This window comes from Amaranthus tricolor, chromosome 9, assembly GCF_026212465.1.
Source record: "Amaranthus tricolor cultivar Red isolate AtriRed21 chromosome 9, ASM2621246v1, whole genome shotgun sequence".
Classification (NCBI taxonomy): Eukaryota; Viridiplantae; Streptophyta; class Magnoliopsida; order Caryophyllales; family Amaranthaceae; genus Amaranthus; species Amaranthus tricolor.
This window is the reverse complement of record NC_080055.1, coordinates 28,886,039-28,913,538: the sequence shown is the minus strand read 5'-3', so window position 1 is coordinate 28,913,538 and position 27,500 is coordinate 28,886,039. Positions and strand designations below refer to the sequence as shown.

The 27,500-nt window shown below is 33.4% G+C and overlaps 2 protein-coding genes across 2 annotated transcripts; both read left to right on the top strand.

Moving 5' to 3' along the window:
* Positions 1–2,514: 2,514 nt before the first annotated feature.
* LOC130823513 (calcium-binding protein KRP1-like) lies at positions 2,515–3,853 on the top strand. Its single transcript, XM_057688145.1, has one exon. The coding sequence runs from the start codon at positions 2,588–2,590 to the stop codon at positions 2,942–2,944; it is 357 nt and encodes a 118-aa protein (XP_057544128.1). The 5' UTR covers positions 2,515–2,587; the 3' UTR covers positions 2,945–3,853.
* Positions 3,854–8,336: 4,483 nt separating this feature from the next.
* Positions 8,337–27,335, top strand: LOC130823471 (uncharacterized). Its single transcript, XM_057688088.1, has 24 exons — positions 8,337–9,756; positions 10,524–10,631; positions 10,844–11,031; positions 11,773–11,983; positions 12,196–12,433; positions 12,544–12,691; positions 13,014–13,310; positions 14,425–14,498; positions 15,506–15,597; positions 16,696–16,863; positions 16,951–17,195; positions 17,256–17,483; positions 17,586–17,869; positions 20,548–20,973; positions 21,032–21,217; positions 21,293–21,481; positions 21,887–21,963; positions 22,965–24,326; positions 24,770–24,892; positions 25,201–25,379; positions 25,464–25,674; positions 25,759–25,996; positions 26,085–26,232; positions 26,877–27,335. Exons 1-24 carry the CDS (start codon positions 8,466–8,468, stop codon positions 27,159–27,161), a joined length of 6,996 nt encoding a protein of 2,331 aa, XP_057544071.1. The 5' UTR covers positions 8,337–8,465; the 3' UTR covers positions 27,162–27,335.
* The last annotated feature ends 165 nt before the right edge of the window (positions 27,336–27,500 follow it).

Below are 27,500 nucleotides of genomic sequence, written 5' to 3'. Positions count from 1 at the left end.
AGTTTTTCTATAAGTGGGATACACTGGGTAGGATGATGATGATGAAGGCTCAAGTAAATTGATCCATTTATGGGTTACTCCTATTATCAATCACAAATTGTTGTAAAATAACCTCAGATTTAGTCTAATTCTTTTGTAGTGGGGATCTTGTTGTTTACAAGTCCAATAACAAATTTTTCTTGGTATTAGAACTGATGAATTTTAATCAAAACAAAAGCGGTCTTCCACATTTAACTTGTGGGTTAGAAAAGAATGATGTTCATGCCCAATTTAAAAAGGACTCATATATATACGAGGAGTGTTAGAAAATAACCACATAACCCACATGTGATCTCACATCTACGAATTAAAGAGGGATTAACTAATATATTACAAATTGGTTTTAAAATAAAATATTATAAAATCTGCGTGCAATCAACATCATTTGATAGCTTTATGCTTTAATTACAATAGCTCGTCTTTTAGGAGATCGTTTTACGATGAGACGGAAATTAGCCCATTATCTTATTTGTGTTTGCAAACGTATAGTATGATTAAACTTGTTGATAGCAGTTTGAGAAAAAGTATCGAATATATATCCAAAATCCAAATAACATCAAACAATAATTTAACCATAGAAATAGATAAAAAAAAATAGTTTATTTAACACTTTTAACTTATTTTGACATAGTTAAATAGTTGAATGGTCAAACTATTTTATGCTAATGTTCTATAAATTAATTGGTTGAAATAACTTATTATGAATAAATTATATTGGCATAAATTGCTTATAGCAACGTTTTTAAAATCACCTATTTTAACCAGTTAATAAAATAAAATAGTCGAACAAGTCACTGTAATTAAGTATTAGGTATTAAGTATGTGTGTTACATACATAGTCTTATATTGTCATGAAGAAAGGGAAATAAAAAAAAGCAAAAGAAATGTCGAAGAAGTAGCATAATTTGTAATTTCCTTCCATTCATTGATTTATTCCCTTCCAAACAACATAAATTCACAAGGAAAAGCTCAAAAGGAAACTGCAATAAACCTATAAAAATATATGACATACACACTAAAGTGCAATTTCGAGGAAAGCAACCTTACTAGAATACAACCAAAACTATGTCTTTACCTTACTTAATCATTTGTCCAACATCGAATCAACTTCCAATACTCTAAAAATATTATTATTATATGCATGTGTGCTAAGCAACCAAGGCAAGGCAACTCCATTGTTTTACTTGTTATTTTGAACCACTTTCATAATTAAATTTTTGATTGACGTTTTCAATTTCAATTTTGAAAAAAAAATATTTTAGATAATTTATATGTGAGCTAATATAGCTGACTTTTGTAGTCAAATTAAAAAATTTACTATTAAGAGCTTTTCAATCCACTTTTCTAAATAGCAGCTTGAGTTGTGTGATGGGTTGAGAGGCCATTGGTGACCCCAATTTAATCCTCAAATATATGGATTTTAATTGCATCGTGCTTTAAACCAACTATTTATTTACATTTAAAAATTAAGCTCTATACAAACCTTTTTATAGTTATTTTTGGCTTGATTCCCATCTCATCTAAGACAGTTTTATTTTTATTTAAATTCGACCCAACCTAACCCATTTTCATCAACAAGCAGTGAACAAACAATTTTTCATCAACCATCAATTGGCTTATTGAGTTGTTTTAAGTTTTCAACAATTAGTAAATTAACCAATACTATCAAGTAATCAATTCAACCAAAAGTTTAAGTTGATAGTTGAGGCTCTAAGATATGTTATATACTCTAACACGCTTCCTCACATGAGAGCCCTTTGGGCTAGTAGTGTGGATGCAGCACAGGCCCTCCTCATACCTAGTGGTAAATATTCCACTTTAAATGATGGGTGGTTGAGATTCAAACCCGTGACCCCTTATCATGTTAACTCTGATACCATATCAAAGAACCAACTCAACCAAAAGCTTAAAATGATGATTGAGGCCCCATAATATGTTATATACTCTAACAAAAATACCTTAAGTTGATTAACTAGATTAAAGCTCCGACCAACAATCATATAGTTATCAAACAAATTTTATATATTTTACACAATTCAATACAAATATTAATAGGATATAATTTTTCAAATAACACTCAAACTATGACTTTTTAAGGAACCTAATAATTCATTGATTAAAATTTAAAATATCATATGACATCTACAATAGAATAATAATTGATCAAATATACATAATAATTTTAATCATATAAATTTCTATATAAAAAAAATCTCGATCATTTTAAAGGAAATCTAACACTAATATATATCACATCGCCATTTAATAAAGTCTTCTTTTAAGGGGTCTTTAAATTTGATGTAAATTTGAAACAAAGATAATTATTGACTGTATAAACTAATGACACCCGGAACATCATCTCCATATACCCGAATTTACATTCATGGAACTTATATACTTTTTTGTCTTATTAACTTTCGTCCAATTCTTCCTCTATAAATAAACCCAAAACTCACAAATCATACCCAACACACACCAACCTGTAAAACTACCATAACTCCATAACATAACCATACAATATCATCAAGCTAAGCTTGACTTTATTTTCATGGCGGCAAGTCAAAGCAACATAATTGGCAACAATGGAGTTGTTTTCGAAGATTTCTTACCAACAATGGTGGAAAAGCTTGGTGAAGAAGGGTTTATGAAGGAATTATGTAATGGGTTTAGACTACTAATGGATGAAAAAAAAGGGTTGATCACATTTGAGAGCTTGAAGAAGAATTTGGGAGTTTTAGGGTTAAAAGGTATGAATGATGAAGAAGTTAAAGAAATGTTGAAGGAAGGAGATGTTGATAAAGATGGTTGTTTGAATCAAATGGAATTTTGTGTTTTAATGTTTAGGTTAAGTCCTGGTTTAATGGAAAGTTCTAGAAGGTGGCTTCAACATGCTCTTGCTAATTGAGTGTAATTCTTCATTAAATTTAGTTTTATTTTTGTTCAAGTTGAGCCTTTTTTGGTTGCTATCTAGTTTTTTTCATTTGGGGTTTGGCTAGAAAAATCTTACGGGTAATAAAATTTTTTCGTACCCTTATTAAAAAAATGAAAAAAGTTTTTAATTATTAGACTAACCTAAAATTATATTCTATTTTTTTTAGTATTAATATTGTTAGCAAGTAATATATATCATTAATTATTTGATTGCATTGTTTTGTAATTTGTACTAGGAATTAAGTTGGATGATATATGTTATTAATAAAATTGTTGGTAGTTAATTAATTTAAGGAAAATTTACCCAGAATAATCCAACTTATTCACGATTTTCCTACAATAATCCCAATTATCGATTAACCATGAATAATCCCAACTATTGACTCACTTAACCTGTGCTGTTGTTGCTCTTGTTTTTACCAGTGCAACAGGTAATTTTCTGGCATTTAGCCAATAATTGGGATTATTGTAGGAAAATCGTAAATAGATTGGATTATTCTGGGTAAATTTTCCATTTTTTAAAATATTTATCTTTTTTTTTTATATTCAAAATGACTTGCTACAATGGGTAGCAGGTCACCCGGGTGTACCCAAGGCAAAGACCCTCCTAAGTTCGGATTATTCATGGTTAATCGATAATTGGGATTATTGTAGGAAAATCGTGAATAGGTTGGATTATTTTAGGTAAATTTTCCTTAATTTAATATGATTCTATTTTTTGATGTATATATAATTCGTATTTTAATTAGATTTTTTTTCGAATTAGTTTTAGTCCAAAAATAGTGAGTGTAACTTTTAATTTGTTTAAAACTAAAATAAAAGATTAAGAAACATAATTAGGTAGTTGTTTCAACTAAACAGGAGTACGGTGGAGTAAGCTTCACGATTTTACTTAGTTTTTGGTTGAAACCTAATAATTTGTGCATAGGCCATGGGAGGATATAGAGAGGTGGTGGGGATGGCCACAATATAATCTCCTCTTAAATTTTTAAATTTCACTTTATGATAATAACTGTTACAATGAATTTTTATATATTAATTTTGACCTTTTAAATAATTATAGTCTGATTTTTTAACCGAAACTCGCCTTCAATTGTTGTTGCATGCATATTGAGGTAAAGTAGGTTGTATCCCTTTCATGTATGAATGGTCCAAAGTCCAAACCCCAAATGCGCATGATACTAATGCTTTTGTTGCCATCATCTTACAAATCCTAGCTAGCTAACCACGTTATAGACTAATAGAAGCCATCAGTCCTGCCATGCAGACATTAGAAGTATCCAACGTGGTCGTCTACAGCCCATACACAAAATTGTAGTGAGCATGCATTTTGCCCTATATTACTCTTTCAAGTTAAATCATCATCATCAAACCAATATTCGCTTAAAAATATGGTCTAAATAAAAAAAATATAACGGACAATCTATACCCGTACTCTTCAAGAGAGAGGGTTAAAGAAATACGGTCAATTTCAAGTTGCTCCAAATATATTTATAAACATTTTTACCTATAGGGTGTTTTTTGACCAAAATTCTTTTGTTGTTTGGTTTGATAAAAAAGATAAAAGCAAAAATTTGGGTGGAAAATAGTTTTTTATGCTTTAAAACATTTTCCTCAAAAATGAAAGAAAATTAATTTTTCTCCACCCGCACTACTGTCACAACCGTTCGAACATACCAAGTCATAGTTAACAATTCAGTATCTCACATAAGTTAAGATCCAGAGGAAGAAAATAGCGGACACATTATATCCGTGCCCCTCTATAGAGAGGGCAAGGAGAGTCGAATAAACCAAGTAAAAATCTTTATTTTCCTCATTTTTCCAATGAAAAATAATTTTCATTAAAAACTAATTTTCTAGAAAAAATTTCTCCGCAAACTAAACATCCTCATAATCAATAAAAATAATCAAGTACAACTTCAATTCATGGAAAGAAAGAAGTATGTGATCAGCAGAAAAAGGATAATAATTATTTGTTGCAATCCGCGAGTTTCTTCCTAAATTTGGCAGCATTACATCTTGGAGGGTACAATTGATTAGTAGGTGGAAACTTACATAGGGATTGGGGTCACAAAAATTTAAAAAGTGATAGCGAAAAATTAAGAAAATTTTTACATGGTAATCTTAAAATATTAATTTTTTTAATATGATAGACATATATTTTTTAATTTATATGATGATTTTTTAACTTATCCACATAATAGACAAAAGATAAGTATTTTTGTTAACTTTGCGTAATTTTCTCAAACATAATAATGTTTTTTTAAAAAAATAAAAATCGTGATCACCCTAAGAATTAAGGAAAGTAGTTAAAAAATTATAATATAAAATAAAATATGAATTCCTTACCTATTGCTATATTTGATAGTTAATTACTATGTTTTTCTAGGTGACAATCCTATATTGTGGTCTTTTAAATTTATAAGGTCTTTGAGAGTATGCGAGATGATCGACCACATATGCCCCTCTATTTTCCCGCTATATGAAAAAGTTAATAAAATATATATTAACTTTATTAATAAAATAAATATATTCAATATAAATAAGGCGCAAAATAAAAATTTTGCAGATAGCCCCTAAATTTTTTAACACGATTTTACTCTTTACATCAATTGCAAAAGCTGTCTATTCAGGAGTTGCTAAAGTCAGCGAATCAATCTATTGTATGCATAATATGATTACTTTTTAGTATAGGTGATCATTGGAGTCATCGGGTTAATTTCGAGTTAGGTATTTTGCGTCGGTTTGAAATTAAATTTTGTTTTTATATTATTTTTTATATATAAATCATTTTTAAAGACTGATCGATCATCAAATCTGTTTTAAACACCAATATTAGTATAAATAGACCTATCGATTAGTGTCAATAGTTCTATTAGCTTTGTTTTTGCTGATAAAACTCGCGGACCCTAAATAACCGTATTTGAAAATTATTATTTTAGTGGCTCTAAAATTTTTTGAGAGTTTGATTTATTTTGACATAATTTATAAAAATTCAAAATTTAAAATGGAAGTAGTATCCAGATTTTTTCTTGATTTGGTAGGAACCTAACTCAAAGAAGGATGACATGTACGCCATATGTTTGAGAAATTGCAAGGAAACCAATTCCGAGCTTCCCCCTACACATCTTTTTCAGTTATAATCACCAAATTCAGTGATAGGCAAATGACAAATTCTTTTGACGTTGTGTTCTTGTATAACTGCTTTTATTATCTTGTATAGTACTAATAACTGTTCAAATGTAACCCGATTTGAAAATCCGAATCGAAAGTTAACCGATCCGAAAATATGTTTCTTTTTTAGGTTTATCAAACCGACATTATCTGAACTGAAGTTGCGCCTGAACCAATTTACGACCGAAAATCGTAAAATCGAAATACAACCGATTTTTATAACCGACATATAACCGTTAACCGAGATTACCCGAATCTAATATTGACCGACCTGAGTCATACCCGATCCGAATCATGCTCAAAACCGAACTTGATCCGGCTAAAACCGACTTAACCCGAACGAATTTTTAATCGAAATGCTATAAACCTGAACCAATTTTTAACATAGAGGTATGATTGACTCATATTGAATCATCTTATTAGTTAATCTAATAAAGTAATAGAAATTTTAATAAATTAAATTTTATACATACATGGTTTCATATATTTAGAGTTAATAATCAATGGTCAATGTTTATTTAACTATTTTTAATCAATTTAAATGAAAAATGATAAAACTTTAATTTTAACTTACAGTCAAACAAGTAAAAGTAACAAAGAAATAATCACTAATTGATTTGCATTTTAACTATTTTGCCTTAACTAAGGGGAATCTTATCATCAATTAAAAAATGTCTAACAACTTAATCTGATATTGACTCGATCTATAGTAATTATTAATTCGTAGCCGAATTCTACTGGAAAATAATACCCGAACCCGATCTGTACCCGGTAAAACCGAACCAATTATTAACCGATGACAGTCCGAAATCGATTGACTACTCGACGCGAACTTCAACCGACACCGAACCGATGCTAACCCGATAGCTCAAATAACCGATCTTCAACTGAACCGTGACTAACCGACCTGACCCAAGTGTGACCCGCCGTAACACGCATCCGAAAAATAATCGATCCGAAATACAACTGAACCGAATGACACCCATCTGAAACCGACTCGATCACCCGAATAAACACCTCTAAGTACTATACATGTTAAATTTTGACTTGACCCACGATTGACCCATAATATAATCGAAAATTAGTAAATCTGAAAATAACCCGACTCAAAAATACTGAACAAGAGTCAATTCGACTGAAACTCAAAGCCGATTATGTTGACCCCTTGTTTAGTTCCACGATATAGTTTTAGTTGGACCCACTACATTTTTAGTCAATTATAAAATTTAAGTCAATATTTCTTTATTGTAACCGTATCCTAACATTAATATATTAGTTGTTTATAATAAAATATATTCTATAACAAAAAAAAAATTATTATTTATATTTTTAAAAAAGATAAAAGATAATTATTTAAAACTCTACAACTTATTAAATTGATCTGAACTCGACATAATCTAACTTGTAATCCAAAATGAACCTGAACCAAAACCCTAGACGGGACGAGTTTGAAAGCTCCACTATCTACCCATTATTTTTGGTTATAATCACCATATTCAAGTGTAATTATACACGTTTGAATGTGACTTCCTTTTATTAATTTGGATTTTACAAGTTTTTTTTTCTTTTTATTGATTAAAAATGATTAAACATAATTTTAAATAGATGTTAGGTTGTGACAACTCTCAAATAATCATTTTGTAGGTCCATTTGTGTGAGCACACCCACAAGTTACCCATAAATTCGTGTCCAAAAACCCATAAATAATAAATATTGACTTGCGTACACACTTTCGAGGTTTATTTTTCCCCAAAACCATAGTGTTGTAAGAAAATTAACATCAAACATTATGATGTTGCTGAATAAAAGAAACAGCCGATCTCTTGAGAGATCGTCTCTTTCTCATTAAACCTTAATGTCCACTTACTGTATCCTTCATACGTACTTATATTATCCTTTATGCCTACTTACAATATACTTGATGCCCATCGAGTAAATACTTAAATACTTACAATAATTTAAATACCAACTTACAGTACTCTTAATATTTACCGAAAAACTTACTCCATATTTTTTAAGACCATCCTAATTTTAAACGAAGAGATCATTTCTATGTATAAGAAATATGGATTGCAAAGTCAACCACGAAAACACGCAATTGAAAAAATAATGAGTATATAATAGGATTAAATTTCAAACTTTGCGTCTCTATGAATGTTAATCGTCCGAGCTGACTAAACCAATAATACATTAATAATACTCCATAATAATTCTTAAGTGAAGACCAAAGTTTTGGTTAATGTGTTGAATAATAATAAGATCATCTCATAGACAGTCATACCTCATTGTTTAGAAGTAGATATTAATATCAATATCAATTCATGTCTTATTTTATCAAAACCCTTCTACTCTTACTACCTTTGTTTTGTTACTCTAAGTTTAGTTCATCTCAAGGAAATCTTACAATTAATCAGATCCTTAAAGACCCAGAAACCCTAGAGTCTACTAAATCCATTTTCAAATTAGGGTTTTTCAGCCCCATTAACTCCACCAATCGGTATCTTGGAATCTGGTACAATAAAAATGCAGGTAATTCATTAGAAGTAGTTTGGGTAGCCAATAGAAACAACCCACTTGATCATAATTCTTCTGGGGTACTAACCCTTATTCAGGATGGCAATCTTCATCTTATGGATGGAACAAATAAGAGCATTTGGTCAACAAATATAACATCTAAGAATGACGTAATTCAGCCTGTTCTTCAGCTTTTAGATACAGGAAACCTTGTTTTACTGTCAAATAATAGTGGGTTTTCCGGGGATATAATATGGCAGAGTTTCGATCATTCTACAGATACATTGTTACTGCATATGAAACTCGATTTTGATGCGAATTCAAGCTCGAAAATATCGAATCTTGTGTCATGGATGAGCGCTTCAAATCCATCTAATGGGCGGTTTAGTGCTGGTATTTATAAGCGAAATCTGTCGGAATTTTATATCTGGGATGGTGATCGACCCTATTGGAGATCAGGACCTTGGAATGGGAATCTGTTTTTGGGTGTAAAAGCTCTGTATTATTCAGCACAGGATGCAGGATTTCATCTACAAAGTGATAATCAAGGGAGTATTAGTCTTTCATTTTCTTCAGCTAGCCAGCGAGTTTTCGAGCATTATGTAGTGACTTATGAAGGCATGATGGCCTTAAAAGATTGGGATGATGAGGGTAGGAATTGGGTTACTGAATGGCAGTCTATTGAATATGATTGTGATGTGTTTGGTAAGTGTGGAGAATTCGGGTTTTGTGACTCGAAAACGAGGCCTATCTGTAGTTGTTTGAGGGGGTTTGAGCCGAGGAATAGGCAAGAATGGAGGGCAGGGGATTGGAGTAAGGGGTGCTTGCGCAGAACACCTGTGCAATGTGGCAGTACAGGAGGGAAATCAGATGGGTTTTATGTGTTGGAGAATATGAAAGTGCCTGATAATGCTGTGTGGCTCGATTCGGACGATAGGGAGGATTGTAGGACTAAGTGTCTAGCAGATTGTTCTTGTTTGGCTTATGCTTATTATACAGGTTTTGGGTGCATGATTTGGAGTGGAAGCTTGATTGACATACAGGAGTTCTATGAAGTTGGTGTTGATCTTTATATTCGGGTGGCTTATTCAGAACTAGGTGATCATTCTTGCTATGCTTATTTTCTTGCTATGCTTGCTATTTGGTGGAGGCGTTAAAAAATAAAACTAGTTATCCGACATTCACCCGACCTTATAATTGAACCCGATTTAACCGACGTAAAAATGAGAATGTAATTATGTAAAAACCAATGTGGAAACAAGATTTGATTTTGAATCGACCCGAAAAATCTGACTGGAAATTGACCTGATGATCCGAATGAACAACTGTAGTTCTTGGTGATAAGAATCATCCACAATTCACTTGTTATGGAAGAAGGCAAATGTCGTTCACTTTTTATTTATGTGAAGTTGTACATAATGTCTACTATTAGGGATCAGTTGGAATTGGAAACAATCTCTTTGCTATCTTTAATAAGGGTTAGAGTGTGTATGTTAAGTTAGGCTGAAATTATTATGAATGCACACATTATTATAGGAAAAATCCAATAACTTATAAAGTGTTCATATCATCTTAATTCATCGATGTTGGATAAACCATCCCAACAATGTACATTCGATCCCAAGCCACTTAAGGGCATTAAGGTAATATAATATTGCTGCTATTGTAATTTGAAGATAAGTATATATCCATGTGACCCATACTAGGTTCAGAAAAAAGTCGGGTCAAGCATGCTTAGTGAACATAAAAACAGGCTTAAACGAGCAAGACTCATTTAGCGTAAACCATTTAAAATCTTCTCCGTTTGCTAATGAACTATATATAAGATTTGATGATAATAATATCAATTTGCTTATGCTTACTAGGTGAAAGTAGTAAATGGAAATCAATTGTTGCAGTCATAACAATTTTGGGTACAATGTCATTAGTTCTCATCCTCTACTTTCTTTGGAGGTGGAAGAATAAACCAAATGGTAACATATCTTAACTTTTTAAGTATTTGCATTATCCGCAAACATATACTTTCTCTGTTCATTGAATTTGCACCATGATTCAAAAATTATTCCATTGAATTTGCACTATGATTCAAAAATTATTCCACATTTAATTTAAATGGTGTAAATTTAAAGAGACAGAGAATGTGTTGTCGTACAACACAGACATTTTACTATGGCTAATGTTATAGCAGCAAAGACTACTACAAAGTTCGGTTTCAAGAATAATAAATCCCATGAACACATGGTTGGGTCTGGAGCTGGTCAAGCAGAGTACCAAGATTTACCATTGTTTAAACTTGAGGATTTGATGGTTGGAACAAATGAATTTTGTGAAATCAATAAGCTTGGTCAAGGTGGTTTTGGTTCAGTGTACAAGGTAATTACTAACTTTCTTTTTATATTAAATTACTAGCTTTTCACTAAAAAGAATTTGGTATTAAATAGTACTCCCAATACGACAATCCATTATCCCAATTATAATTAAGTGAGTCACACTTATGCAGGATTTAAGAGATCAATCGGGTGTATGTACACCTATCAAATTTGATCCGACTTTAAATTAGTGGGTCATAACTTAAATTTTTTGACACATGGTTCGAAAATGATTAGATTAGAAAGTACCTAAAAAACTAGGTTAAACCTAACCAAAACTCGAACCCGACCATTTTTACTCGTTATTTTCATGCCATTATTTTTAGTTCTACATCATTATTTTTGAGATTCACAATATTTTCGGTCAATTTTTATATTTTTAAGTCATCATATCTCTACTGTAGACTTAATATAGGTATATTTTTTATAAGAAAATATTTTCTTAAAAAATAAAACTTATTATATATTTGATACGACCATGATTCAAATCCAACCCCACCCGAAAGTAACCTGACCGAAAGTGAGCAAACCCACAACCCGTCTGATCAACCGTTTTGACGGTAGGTCTAGATGTATGCAAATTTCTTCAAATAACAAAGAAGGTTTATATATTGACCTATAACGGTATACATCATTTGCAACTTCACGTAAATAAGAAAAACGCGATGTCAATATAGATAACCAAATAATAAAATTCAAACTGTGAGAATAACAATTAGTCTGAAGATGGAATGGGCTTTGACAGGGAAAGCTTGAGGATGGACAAGAGATAGCAGTAAAAAGACTGTCAAGAGCATCAGTACAAGGCCTGCAGGAGTTTATGAATGAAGTTGATGTGATCTCAAAACTTCAACATAGAAATCTGGTCAGACTGTTGGGTTGTTGTGTAGAAGGAGAAGAAAAACTTTTGGTGTATGAATACCTGTCAAATAAGAGCTTGGATGCATTCCTCTTCAGTATGTATTACAGTTTTTGATGGCATTCTAATCTTATTTTAACCTATTTGCATTCTACTAGTTGTTTATGTTACTAATCTGACACCCAGATCTCTATCACATGATTCACTAATCTCCTTACAAAGTTAGTTTTGGGTTATTTTAGGATCATTTTGAGTGAATTGCGAATTTTAAAAGTGAATTAACTGGCGAATTATGTTATACTAACTCAGATCCCATTGAACGAAAACATTTGGATTGGAACAAGCGCTTCAACATAATCCTAGGGATAAGCAGAGGCCTTCTTTACCTTCACAGAGATTCTAGATTACGGATTATTCATAGAGATCTTAAATCAGGTAACATCTTGTTGGATGACAATCTCAACCCGAAGATATCTGACTTTGGAATGGCTAAGATATTCGGAGGCAACCAAGACCAAGATAACACAAGAAGGATTGTTGGCACCTAGTAAGTTCATGCTAGCTAGTCACTTGTTTCTCGTATATACTCATACGAACAAACGGTTAATTACTTGATCGTAGACTCAGGTATTTTCATTCTTCTCATTAAAAATGCAGTGGTTATATGTCTCCGGAATATGCAATGGAAGGTGTGTTTTCAGAGAAGTCAGATGTGTTCAGCTTTGGAGTGTTGTTGCTAGAGATCATAAGTGGGAGAAGAAATAGTAGCTTCAAGGATGAAGAGACTTTGAGCCTTTTAGGTCATGTAAGTTATCTTAAAAATAAAAAAAAAGTTGTTTATATATAATTGACTTAAGTTAGAAGTACGTATGATTTTAATGATTTTTTAAGTCACAATAATCCAAAACCATAAAGCTATAAATCTTTAGCTTACTCGAGATTGAAAAATGGGTATGTTCGATGCAAGTGCATGTAGTTGTGAGTGTAATTGTATGAGTAGTTATTAGCTGTTTAAGTAGATGTTAAAATACTACCTGCAATTTTAAAATGTACAAATTTATATCGTTTTGAAAACAACTACACCTGCCTATGAACGCTCTTTCTAATTCTTACTTTAATTGTTTTAGACATGGAAATTGTGGAATGAGGGCAAACTTGTATCATTGGTTGATCCTACAATTGAATCATCAAATAGTAGAGAAGAGATTTTGAGGTGCATACAAGTAGGATTATTGTGCGTAGAAGACGTCCCAGAAGATAGACCAAGCATGAGCATGGTTGTTCCCATGATTGAGCGTGAAATTGCACATCTTCCACTTCCAAAACAACCTGCCTTTACACATAGAAGAATTTGTAATGGAGATCTTCGGAGTCCTCAATTTTATTCTGTTAATTATGTGTCAATTACTTCGGTGTCTGGTCGATGATTGGCTGATTGCTGAGCAAAGGGTTGTCGGGCCCGAATCCAACCCTTAAATATACGGACGTCAAACGGGCTGTATTTTTAGTTTGTTTCAGCCAGGCATGATACGACCCTTAAATATACGGGCTTCAAACAGCCCATTGCACATGCCTACTGAGCACTAACATGTTGCATATTCTTTTGATAGTAAATAGTTTTAAATTGTAAAATAAGATTGTAAAATAGCAGCAACACTAATGCATATTTTTGAGTGTATTCTTTGATCATGAGCAAGATTGTAGACATAATTTAGCTACATAGAAGCATTGTGAAACCCTTTTAAAAATGATCACAACTATGTTTTGGGATCAATATAAAATGTGAATTTACTTCGTGGGCTACGCGCATGAAACTGAGAACGTTGTGTGAAATTGGCACGTCATAACATTTGGCACGCATGTACAACCCGCCTGCTCGGATGACCCACCACACCCATAAATTTGTAATCAATTCCAAATTTGAGTTGGAAAAAGAGAATCAATTCCACGTACAACAAGCTTTACTATTTGTATGCTCCAAGTTATTTAATCAAAATAGTGTTCTTATTTGAATTAAGGTTTGTCCGACTAATTTCTTAAATTCTAACATTGAGTTTGAAGAAGTTGTGAAGATAAGATAATGCTCTACTTAGATACATCATAAATGAAAGATGCTAGTTTTTAGGGATAAATATGGGTTTAAAAATTGATGGTCCGTTTGCTCAACGATAAAATATAGTACAACATATTTTAAGATTCAACCACTACTTTAAACGTCAGGTTGTCTTGATTTGTCCATGTATTTTACGGACGAAAACTTGACTTGGTTGCTTATTGGGTTTCAGGCTTGGAAATTAGGGATTGAGGAAGACATTTCCAAGATCTAGAGTGAAATTATAATTCTTCCATCACCAAATCAAACAGGATTTATTCGAAGAACATGTGCTTCTTACAATGATAATCAAGAACATGGAGATGCGTAATTCGGAATTAAGTCATTTGTTTGGTACATTTGATATATGCTTTACAAATTTCAATGTGTCAACACTCTAACTTCAACGCTGAGATTTCAGTTTATATGCGGAATTCATGAAGTAGATGTTTTGGAGTTTCGTTAATCATCAAACACGATCTGGTGAAAATGCAGAAGACTCTGAAACATGGACGGACAAGCAATAATGATCTATGATGGTTAATTGACTGGACGCGAGAAATGATTAGCAGGAGTTACCGATACTCTCGAGAGGTTGAATTTCATTTGCTGTTTCCTAATCCACACAATATGTTTGATAATTTGGGTCACTGAGAGAACTCAGAAATGAGACTGCCTGTGTGCAAATAGTCAAATCCATGGATAGTTTGAGCAATTAAACATTGAAAATGGTGCAAAAGTAATGGATGTCTGGTCAAATGGATGTAGAAATCAGATGTAGGGTTGGTTTCAAGGGATGATCAGAAGTGCCATAAATAAGAGTTTATCGAGAGAAGAGGTCTCAAAACACGGTAAAGTCATAATTAAACCTTATTTTTGATATTTTTCATTCCTACAAGTTAAGAACTACAGTTATATATGACACAAAAACTTTGCTCATAGTTACATATTTATATTCGTATAAAATATTTGTTGACTCCAAAACGATTCTTCAATGTTATTGTGTAGGAAACTCTAGGCAAGTAGGCAACTTTATCTTTAATAGTGATAACCAATAAGATTTTGTGGCTATACAAAAACATTAGGAAAAACTTTTAAACTGAGATACAACTATCTACACAAGAATTACAAAACACATTTAATTTGTAATTTAGGTATCATTAGGTTGGCTAGCTCAAAATTAGGTATCATCTTCACTAGATCTTTCCCTTGTTCTTTTGGTTTCTTTAATCATCTTTTGTAAGTTTTAGGGTCACATGATCATCATGTGAGCCTACTTGTGTGGACACAGCTATGGGACATTTGTGGGCTCGAATCCATAAATGTTAAAATAATCTAGAAAAATTTAGGATTTTTAAAATATTAAACATAAAAAGATCTAAACTAAAGAATTAAAAAATAAAAATATCTAAGATATTGTTATAAAAGTTTCTAGGAAAAAGTAATATTGGGACGAAACAAAAATAAAACAATATAAACAAAATAGGATAAGGGATAACTATGGCCTGTCCCTATTATATTGTGGAGTCGACGAGGCAATATTTATAATGATGATGCTCGCAAAAACAGTTACGAAGGCTTGAAGGATTTTGAAAACAAAATGCAGAGGCTCCGAAGAGGTAATTCTTTTTAAATTTTTTTAAACTCTAATTTCTATGGAGAGAATTTGATAATTTATTAATGGCAAAAAATGAAACAATACATTCATTTTTTGACCGAGTCACTAATATAGTCTATCAAATAAGATCGAATGGTGGTAAAATAGAAGATGAAAATGTGATTCGAAAAATAATATAGTCACTCATATAGTCCACAAAAATATAATATTATTGCCACGACAATAGAAGAGGTTATTAAGAAAAATTTATCTTAATCAAGTATCCCGAACTAATGGGATCACTACTTGCACATGAAGATAGATTAAAAAGATTTAACCAAAAACCATTAACTTTTCAAGTTAAATTAAAATTTTCTAATGGTGAAAAAAATAATGGTCATAACAAAAATTATAAAAAAGAGAAACATCATATAATCATAGCATGGGGGAGGAAATTTTAAAAATCAAGGGAATGATTGTCGTTATAAATGTAAGAGGTATAAAAACACAATTACTTTGAAAAAGATTGTTGGTACTGACAAAAAGAAGAAGCAAACTATTCCGAAAATAACAATTCCAAAGAGCAAATATTTTACACTGCATTAAATGCACAAGAAATAGTAGATGAGTATGGTATATTGATAGTGGTTCTTCAAATTACATGACTTTGCGATAAAAATTATTTTGTCACTCTTGACGAAAATGTTAAAACACCCATTGGCGATGGTAAAAAAGAAGATGTTGCCGGAAAAGGGATAATCACCGTTAAAACAAAAAATGGCTCATCAAAATTAATTCATGAAGTTTTCTATGTTTCCCGGCTTGCACAAAATTTATTAAGTGTAGGCAAATTAATTAAAAAAGGCGTTAAATGTTAGAACAATAAATGTCAAATTTATGATAAAAATAAGGGCTAGATAATAACAACTGTCGAAATGACTCCAAATAGAATATTCCCATTAAAAATGTCATTTGAAGAAAATTAGCTTTATGCACAGATTGTCATTTCCTACCGCATCTCGGAGGGCCAAGGCTCCTCTAGAACTTGTTCATGCAGATATTTAGGGTCCTACCAAGAATCCGTCTCTTGTCGGAAAAAGATTTTTTCTGTTATTTGTAGGTGACTACTCCGGCATGATGTGGATATATTTCCTGGAAAAAAAATCAGACACTTTTTCCTACTCCATGCAATTCAAAGACCTCACAGAAAATCAAAGTGGGCATTCTCTTAAGATTTTTAGAATGGATTGTGGCAGAGAATTTACAAGCAACGAATCCAACAGCTTCTGTAAGAAGCATGGAATTAAAAGAGAACTTACAACAAGATGCACGCCTCAACAAAATGGTGTTGCATAAAGGAAAAATCGCACTATAGCGGAGATGGCCCGCAACATGATGCAGGATAAAAATTTACCCAAAAGATACTGGGCCGAAACTGTTCACACGACAGTATATATCCTCAATAGATCTCCCACAAAAGCAATTAAGGATCTAACACTATATGAAGCTTGGCACAAGAGAAAGCCAAGAGTAGAGCACCTTGGGTGCGTAGCTTATGCCGACATCCTGAAGGAGAATCGGGAAAAGCTCGATGAGAAGGGAGAAATATGCATATTCATTGCATACAGTCACGAAAAAAAAGGACAATCATTTCAAGAGATGTAATTTTCGACGAAGTAGCTGAATGGACGTGGAAAGAAAAAGAAATTGAAGCTCGTGAAGGAGATACTCTCCCAAGGGATCCAAGTGAAGAGGACGAGCATACTAACCAGTAAACCCATCATCTCCGAGTCCAAGCACACCTGGAAGTACAAGATCATCCCCAAGCTCAGGAAGCCAAACATCACGCTCAACTCCTCAACATCAAGAAGCCCGAAGATCAACACGGGATCGGCAACCGCCATTATGGTTACAAGATGGGAGCTTATAAATAAGCCATAAGACAAGGAAGTCATCGGACTCAAGTGGGTCTACAAGGTGAAGCATAATGATGATGGCTCCATCAAAAAGTACAAAGTAAGGCTCGTTGCAAAAGGATATGCACAACAACCTGGAATCGACTTGAACGAAACATATGCACCAGTTGTCTGCATGGAAACAAACAGAAGAGTCTTAGCACTAGCAGAGCAACATCAACTACCAGTCTTTCAGCTTGATGTCAAATCAGCATTTCTAAATGGAGAACTCAAAGAAGAAGTGTACGTCGAGCAGCCGCAGGGAAACGTCATCAAAGGCCAAGAAGACAAAGTATACTGCCTTCGAAAGCTCTCTACGGACTCAAACAAGCACCTCGAGTGTGGAACAACAATATCGATAATTATCTTCTCCAGCATGGTTTCATCAAGAGTCCGAGTGAACCTTCACTATACATCAAGACTAGTGATGGCCACGGTCCGGGTTGGGCCGGTTTCGTTCTGGTTCCATCCAGTTCCAGTTCCACCCGGTTCCGGTTCCATTTGGAACCTGATTCGAACGTTCTGGTTCCGGGTGGTTCCAAACGATTCCTTGGCAGTTCATGAGGCGGTTCCGGCGGTTCCAACTCGCGGGTCAGGCGGGTCGGACCATCGGTTCCATTTTTATTTTTTCTTTAAATATAATATAAAAATACGATAATAATGCGGACGTACCTTTGATGATTACTTGATTATTAGCGAAATTCATTGCTTGTCATCGTTATTAAAATATTTACTAAAAAGAATGAAAAAAATAAATTAATAAGAAACGATAAAGATGATTAGTAAAAAAAGAGGGAGAAAATGGACTTGAACCTAGTACCCGAAGGAATACTAAGCTGCCTATGTATCCAGAAGGAATCAAAGCCCACGTAGTTCTTTGTCATACCTTTTATTTGTAGTTGTTGAATGTTGATTGATCATTGTCCGATTGATCCTATTCGTCTTCGTCATCATCATCTGGTTGGTTAGATGCTTCCGCTGACTCTCCTCCTGACGATGATGTAGATGTATCCATCATCATCCATGGATCATCATCGCCTTGATCATCATCGTTCTTTAATCTTTGTGTTCGAAGCTCCGCTTGATCCCAATCTTTCTTGCAAACACATATTTGAATACCATGTGAAGCAAGACGAGATCTCTTTTCGTCTAAAACTCTTCTACCTGCACTAAAAGCAGACTCTGACGCAATCGTAGAAGCAGGAATTGCAAGGATATCCTTTGCAATTCTCGATAATATGAGAAATTTTATAGATTTTTCTTTCCACCATTCTAAAATATTATAGCTACCTTGGTCAATTTCAAAGTGATGTTTAAGATAATTATCTAATTCTAAATAGGAAGTGGAGGGTGAAGAAGAAGATCCTACAAAACTATCATCTTGGCTTATTATGTTAGCTATTACGGAATTATAATAAGTGGGACGTGCTGAGATGCTAGCATGCCTTGACGTATTGCGACTTGGGTTATATACACTAGCATAGTAATCATAATGTTCTGCTAAAAGTTTTTTACAAGTTCCAACATAATTATGTACATCACTAGGCGGACGATCTAATGATTGGTAGTAAAATCCAATTACTTTAGTAAGGACTTTTGTCTTAAAACATGGGTCTAAAATTATCGCAATTCCATAAATAAAAGGAAAATCAGTAAAATATGTCTTCCACTTTTCCATCATATCTGCAAGAATCGGCTTTAAATATGTGTTAGTATCATCATGCAAATGTTAAAGAAGATGATAAAAATAGTAATACATTCATTTATTACTAAGTGGACGTTTGGTTCGTAAGCATATGAAAAAAATCTTAGTTGTGTGGTCATACGCTTCTAATATTTCCTATACACCTATAGCTAGTTCTCATGTGTCATCACTTATATAGCTATCTGTACACTCACTATAAAGTTGTGTTATAACTGGACGATAAGCAATCGTTTTTTAATAAATCGTGGGTTGAGCCCCAACGTGTAGGAGTATCTATGACCAATACACTTTTTTTAGTTGATAATGGTCAGATAATTGCTTATATGTTCTCTTTACTTGTCCAACTCTAAGCCACTTCACTATGTCTCTAATGGGATTTTATAAATCACTTAATTGTTTTATACCTGCTTAGCAAGATAAGTTTACTATATGAGCACAACAACGTACGTGTAATAACTTACCCCAAGGATAAAACTAATGCACGTACGTTATACAAAAGTTCGATGCATTTAATGTTGGCGGTTGCATTATTGGTAGAACAACAAAATATCTTATCTAATAAGTTCTATTCTTTACATATCTCTATTAATCTGTATTTTATGTTTTCACCCGTATGTCTTTCGAGCATTACCTCAAAAGCAATTATTCTTTTTTGAATAATCCAATTTTGATCTATCCAATGTGTTGTTACACACATATAAGCTTCAAAAAAAAAAGACATGATGATATTGAAATAATAATGGAATTAAGAAATAAATAAATAATTAATAGACTAATTATGTAATTAACTAAATTAAGAAATAATTAAAAGACTAATTATGTAATTAAGAGAATAATTGCGTAATTAAGTAATTAAGTAGAGAGAGTAAGTAGATGGAGTAGGAGAAGAGATTGAGTTGTGAATGAAAATGATTGAAAGTGATGTGTATTTATAGTAAAAATCACAACGGCTAGTTAACGGCTGTTTTTCGGACGGTTCCAAAGAACTGCTGGGTCGGTTCACCCGGACCGGTTCCGGTTCCATGGACCGTTGGGCCGGTTCTCCCGGATCGGTCCCGGTTTCGGTTCCAAGGAACTTGTGGTCCGGTTCACCCGGACCGGTTCTTAGGTCCGGTTCAAGCAGTTTTTCCGGCGGTTTCACGGTTCCGACAACTTTTTTCCGGCGGTTTCACGGTTTCGATTATGCGACGGTTTCAAGCGGTTCAGGACCGGTTCGGTTTCGGGCAACCCGTTCCGTGGCCATCACTAATCAAGATGCAAGTTAACAACTTTCTCATTTTATGCCTGTACTTGGATGATCCAATCTATACAGGACACATCCAACAATAATCAAAGAATTAAAAAAGGCTATGATGAAGGAATACGAGATGACAGACCTTGGTATAATGAAATACTTCCTTGGTATACAAATCAAACAAAGCCCAGGAAGAATATCTCTATCACAAGAGAAGTACGCAGAAGACCTTTTCAAAAAATTCAACATGAGTGAGTGTAAACTGCTGACTATACCAATGGTAATCAACGAAAAGTTATCAAAGTACGATAGCAAACCAAGAGTCGACGGAGCAATGTATCGAAGCTTAGTCGGTTATCTCCTTTATCTCACACATACAAGACCAGATATAGTCAATGCTGTCAGTATCGTATCCAGGTTCATGAGAGAACCAAGCAAGGATCATCTAACAGCAGCAAAGAGGATTCTCAGATACATTAAGGGAGCGAAGAGCTATGCGATCATGTACGAGACTGAAAAAGATTTCAAGCTCATAGGATACACCAATAACGACTTTGGCTAGAAACGTGGATGATAGAAAAAGCACAAGCGGGTACATATTTCAGCTTGGAACGAAGGTGGTTTCAAGGTCATCAAAAAAGCAAGCAACAATAGCTTTATCATCAGCAGAAGCAAAGTACATTGCAGCAACAAGTGCAACATGTGAAGCAGTCTGGCTCAGAAAGATATTGATTGATCTACAACATAAGTAAGAAACACCAACTACAATGTTCTGCGACAACATGTCAACAATAGCAATGACGAAGAATCCAATGTTACATAGCAAATCAAAACACATCGAGCTACGACAACATTACATTCGTGAGTTGGTAGACAAGAAAGAGATCGAACTACAGTTCTGCAAGGCGGGGGAGCAGCTCGCAGACATTTTCAAAAAACCCATATCAACTGATAGCTTTATCAAGTTCAGAAGACAACTCAGAGTTCAAAAATTTTTCAGATTAAGAGGAGTGTTAAAATAATTTAGAAAAATCTAGGATTTTAAAAATATTAAACATAAAAATAATCAAACTAAAGAATTAAAATATAAAAAAAATCTAAGATATTATAATAGAAATTCCGAGAAAAAGTAAGACTTGATCACTATAAATACCCATTGATGCAATCAATTTTTGGCAATGAAAAAGATAGTCATTTTACATATTTTCTCACCTTCCTCTCTCCAAATAAATCAATTTACTACTTTTCTATCTAAATTTTCCTACAATCTATAGGTATTGACTTGCATACACACTTAATGAGGTTTAATTTTTCCTAACACCATTTGGTATTAAGAGTTTTACGCACCAAATATTATATGCAAGTCTACAACCTAACCCACTATATTAGTGATGTGGGATCTTCCTTGCATGTGAAGCACTGGTAAACCCAGATCACTCAGAGGAGCATTTGGACCGGAAGAAACGGTTCAATATAATCAAAGGGATTGGCATAGTTCTTTTTTACTTTTATAGAGATTCGAGATTAAGGATTGATCTTAAATTACAATTCTATTAATGAATAATGATAACCTGATAATAAGGGGTGCTTGTGTGAAGTCAACATTGCAAATTTGTTGAGAGTCTTTATTAACAGTTATTATAGATATGGCCATTGGCCAGTATAAAAATATAGAGTTTCTAATGTGAAGTATATCAATAATAATTGCTTAGACTTAGTCTTATCCCTTCAATGTTCTTTATACGAGGCCTAGAGTCAGACCTAACAACTAACAGGTGGTTTAGACTTCAATTCATTAACTCTTCTGCCCTTCACAACCCATTTGCTAACTAGTAATCTATGCTAATAAAACTTTATCTCAAAATATATACTTCTCTTAATATTTTTCTTTTATTTTCATTAAATAATACATCTTCAAGTGGTAATAAATGAAATTACGAAGAAAATAATATGTTTAGATTTGAGCGGTGACCGATAATATTGTGGGTGTTTGATATGACTACCAAATTTGATATTAGGTGTCAAATAGTGGAAATGGTGGTGAAAATCTACTTTAATTTTAGTAGGAAAATCTGTTGACAAGTTAAATAGTCAGGCTTGTTCTACTCTAATTATCTCATTTATACACAAAATTCATTCTAATGCATCACCACATGAAAATGTGGTATTAGGAGCAATAGAAAATTGTGAAAAAAAATTCTTATTTATGATCAAAGTTTCATTACAATGAGAATAACGTGGTACATTTTATGAAAATTTACACTATAAATTATTTTTATTGTCATGATTTAGTACAAACAACCAAATAGACCTTAAAAAGTACACTCTTATAATATTTTTTTTTTTGTTTTTCTGAATTTGCTACAACTTAAAATTAAAGTGAAAGTCTGTTTTATATGCCTGAAGAACATATAAAGTGACTTTGGGCTGATATTTGTCCCATTAATTAAAATTTCACATATTTGAGTCAACATGAAGGAACAAAGTGAATAGTTGATTCAATGTATACTTCTATAGTACAAGCAGATCATTTAAATGTTCTATTCTGTCAAAACCTCATTCCTCCTTAGCTTATTCTATGGCTTATTATGCCCAAACACTTATTTTCTTTCTTTTTTGTGTTTGTATCTTTGAATTTTGTTCAGCTAGAGATAATATAACAATCTATTATACTCTTAAATACCCAGAAACATTACTGTCCAGTAATAGCCTTTTCAAATTTGGTTTTTTCAGTCCAATTAACTCAACTAACAGATCATATGCTGGTATCTGGTATAACAAAAAAGATTTTACTGGTAAACTGGAAGTGATTTGGGTAGCCAACAGAGAAAACCCACTTGAGAATTCTTCTGGGATACTCAAAATTTTATCAGATGGAAATCTTCATCTCTTAGATGAAAAAAAGAGAAGCATTTGGTCAACAAATGTAACATCTTATAGTGGGCTAAATTCTTCTATTCAACTTCTTGATACTGGAAACCTTGTTTTACTGTCAAATGCTAGTAAAACTTTCATGTGGCAAAGTTTTGATCATCCTATAGATACATTGTTACCACATATGAAGGTAACATTTCATGAACATAAGACCTCAAGTCCTTTATTTGGTTCATGGAAGAGTCCTTCAGATCCTTCAAAAGGACAGTTTACATATGGTATTGTTCATCGTAGCCTTTTGGAGATTTTCATTTGGGATGGTGATCGTCCTTATTGGCGATCAGGACCTTGGGATGGTCATGTATTTATGGGTGTTCAAGCAATGTATTATTATGCACTTAGTGATGGTATTCACCTTGAGAATGATGTTGATAGTGGCACAATTAGTCTATCATTTTCTTCAGTAAGTGGAAGTGTTACAGAACACTATGTATTTAGTTATGATGGCTTGATTTTACAAAGGGATTGGATAAATGATGCTGAGGAGTGGACACTTATATGGCAGTCTATAGAATCTGAGTGTGATATATACGGACAGTGTGGAGAATTTTCGAGTTGTAACTCGAATAGTATGCCTATATGTAGTTGTTTGAAGGGGTTTGAACCGAGGAATAAGCAAGAATGGAGTTCAGGGAATTGGAGTAGAGGTTGTGTGCGGAGTACACGATTGCAATGTGGTATTAATGGAGGGCAAGATGGGTTTTTAAGGTTGAGTAATATGAAAGTTCCAGATAATGCTGTTTGGTTGTTTTCAGTTGATGAAGAACATTGCAGGGTACAATGCCAAGTAAATTGTTCTTGTTTAACTTATGCTTATTCTTTAGGCTTTGGGTGTATGATCTGGACTGGAAGCTTGATAGACATACAGAATTTCTCTGATGTTGGTGTTGATCTTTATATTCGTTTGGCTCATTCGGAATTAGGTGATCATTCTTCGATTTCCTTATATTTGTGGCCATTTTGTCAAGGAACCAACTCAACCAAAAGCTTCAGCCGATGGTTGAGGTGCACAGGATATGTTATATAATCTAACACGCCCTGCACACGAGAGCCCTTTGGCTAGAAGTGTGGATGCAAGACATGCACTCTTATACCTACCGCTGGATATTCCACTTTAAATCAGGCCGCTGAATACTTCACTTTAAATGAAGGGTGGTCGAGATTCGAATCCGTGAGCTCTTGTCATGCTGGCTTGTGATAACATGTCAAAGAACCCGCTCAATTAAAATCTTAAGCTGATGGTTGAGGCACCAAGATATGTTATATACTCTAACACATTTAGCCTGCTCGACACATTAGTCGATTTGGTAAACCAATTCATTGAGTTTCTGAGATTGATTATTGGTTCTGATTTGCTTTTGTTTAGGTGTAGTTGCTCACCATGAATCTAGTAATAAATGGAAACTCATTGCAGTCTTTGTGATTTTGGGTACGGCTGTATTACTCCTATTGCCTTACTTTCTATGGAGGTGGATCAGTCCACAATGTGGTAACATATTTTATCTTTGCAGCAACTATTTCTAGATTTCCTCAATTTTTTTGATGCGGCTACCGAGAGTTAATCGAAAACAACTTTTTTGTTGCACTAACAAGGGTAAGACTACGTATATCTGACCTCCAAACCTCGCTCAGTATGAGCCATTTGATAATGCTGGGGTAATGCAATGTTGTTAAAAACTATTTTCAGATTCGCTGGGAGTTATTTTCACATTCTATCCGTATACTCTGCCTAGGTAGGAGCCACTTAATGGCACTGGAGTAAAAGAACCTATTGAAATATGACTATTTTTATATCAGGAAAAACAGGTACAAACAAGGAGTTTGAAAGGCAGAGAAATAGCATGGAAAGGGTTGAAGAATGCCCTGTTGAAATCCAAGATCTACCATTGTTTAACTTTGATGATTTGGTCGTTGCAACTAACAACTTTTCAGAAAGCAACAAGCTTGGTCGAGGTGGTTTTGGTTCAGTATACCAGGTAAATTAGTGGCTTCTTGTAGACAAATCAGGTGTATCATATCAGCTGTAAGGTTCAATAGTCTGTTGGATGGCCTTTTGGTAGGGAAAATTGGAAAGTGGACAAGAAATAGCAGTAAAACGACTATCAAGAGAATCAGGACAAGGCGTACAAGAATTTATGAACGAAGTGTTTGTGATCTCGAAACTTCAACACCGAAATCTCGTCAGGCTGTTAGGCTGTTGTGTAGAAGGAGACGAGAAAATATTGGTGTACGAGTATATGCCAAATAAGAGCTTGGATGCATTCCTTTTCGGTGTGTTCTTCGTGCTGTTATCTGATATATTGAAAATTTGTGTGGTTTTCAATTTTCATATTGATCCCTTGTATTTGCACTCAGAATCCTCTATTCAGGACCATATGGAATGGAAGATTCGGTTTAATATAATAAAAGGGATAAGCAGAGGTCTTCTTTACCTTCATAGAGATTCGAGATTGAAGATTATTCATAGAGATCTTAAAGCGAGCAATATTTTGTTGGATAGCAATCTTAATCCAAAGATATCGGACTTTGGTATGGCAAGGATATTCAGAGTTGATCAAGACCAAAGTGAAACCAGAAGGATTGTTGGTACTTAGTGAGTCCCTGATTCATCAGTAACCAAAAATATAGTTTACCCTTCTAATTGATGAGCTTATTATTGATTTTGCATGCTTATAATGCAGTGGTTATATGTCTCCGGAGTATGCAATGGAAGGACGCTTTTCAGAAAAGTCTGATGTGTTCAGTTTTGGAGTGCTACTATTGGAGATTGTCAGTGGTAGAAAGAATAGTAGCTTCATTGAAGAGGATAATGTGACCTTCTTGGCTCATGTAAGCCATCTTACTTCCCTATATGCTAATTACTTATAGTTAAGTATATAACATATCCTAAGCTTCAAATTATCAGCTTATGTTTTTAGTTGAGTTTGTGGCATTCATAACTTTAGCTAAAGGGCTCTCTTGTGAAAAGGCGTGACAGGATATACAAGATGGTATCGAACTCCCGAATAATTAGTGATTTATAGCATTTAAGAATCAGCTTGAAATTGTAGTTGAGTCGGTTCATTTACATATAGTGTAAAATTTAGAAACAAACAAAGGTTCATGGCAAAGTGTAGAAACAAGGCCGCATGGCATCCCGTCGGCTGCGTTGTAAAGGTTTTCAAAACAAATCAAGCGATATTTTCCGCATTGTAAAAATGTAAAAAAACCGCGTTTTGGGCCATATTAAGGGATATGATTCAAACTATATATAGGCGTTACGATAACCACATAACTTCCGTTACCGATTGCATTTTTACAATATGGTTCAAGAGTTTAATTCTCAACCAACTCTTGTTTGAACCGCATATTGTGGGCCTATAACCATAAACTTAAACTAAACTTTTGGTTGATTCGATTTCTAAGCCGTTTCTTTCTGTTTATGATATTGTGTTAAAGATAGTCTATTTACTTGATTATTTCTTTGGTTTTAGGTATGGAAATTGTGGAAAGAGACCAACATTTGGTCGTTTGTTGATCCAAAAATATCAAAATCAGGCTTTAAAGAAGAGATAATGAGGTGCATACAACTAGCACTTTTGTGTGTGCAGGAATATCCAGAAGATAGACCAAGTATTTGCATGATTGTTTCTATGATTGAAAGTGAAGTTACAGATCTTCCATGCCCAAAACAACCTGGCTTTACCTTAAGAATTAGTTCTTCACAAGAACGTTCTTCTGTTAATGGTATTTCACTTACTACTGTAACTGGCAGATGACTACATGCTTATGCAGAGTTCATGAATGTGACTACATTTGTTGTTATCAAGAAAAAGTTATATCCATTTGAAAAACAGGACTTTTTATATTAAAAGGAGATGTATAATTCTTTGGTTCTTTTGAATTATAATGGACATTAGCTAAATGATTTATTTAATTATGTGCACTAGTTTTTTGTTTATGTAAAATTGCAGAAGATAATTGCTATTAAGGATTAAGGGTCAATTTGAAATAACTTTTTTGAAATCACCAACAAAGGTAATATAGAGTACATTTAACTTTTTAAATCCTAACTTTTGAATTTATAATCTACTGTGATAAAATTTTTACCTCTTGTA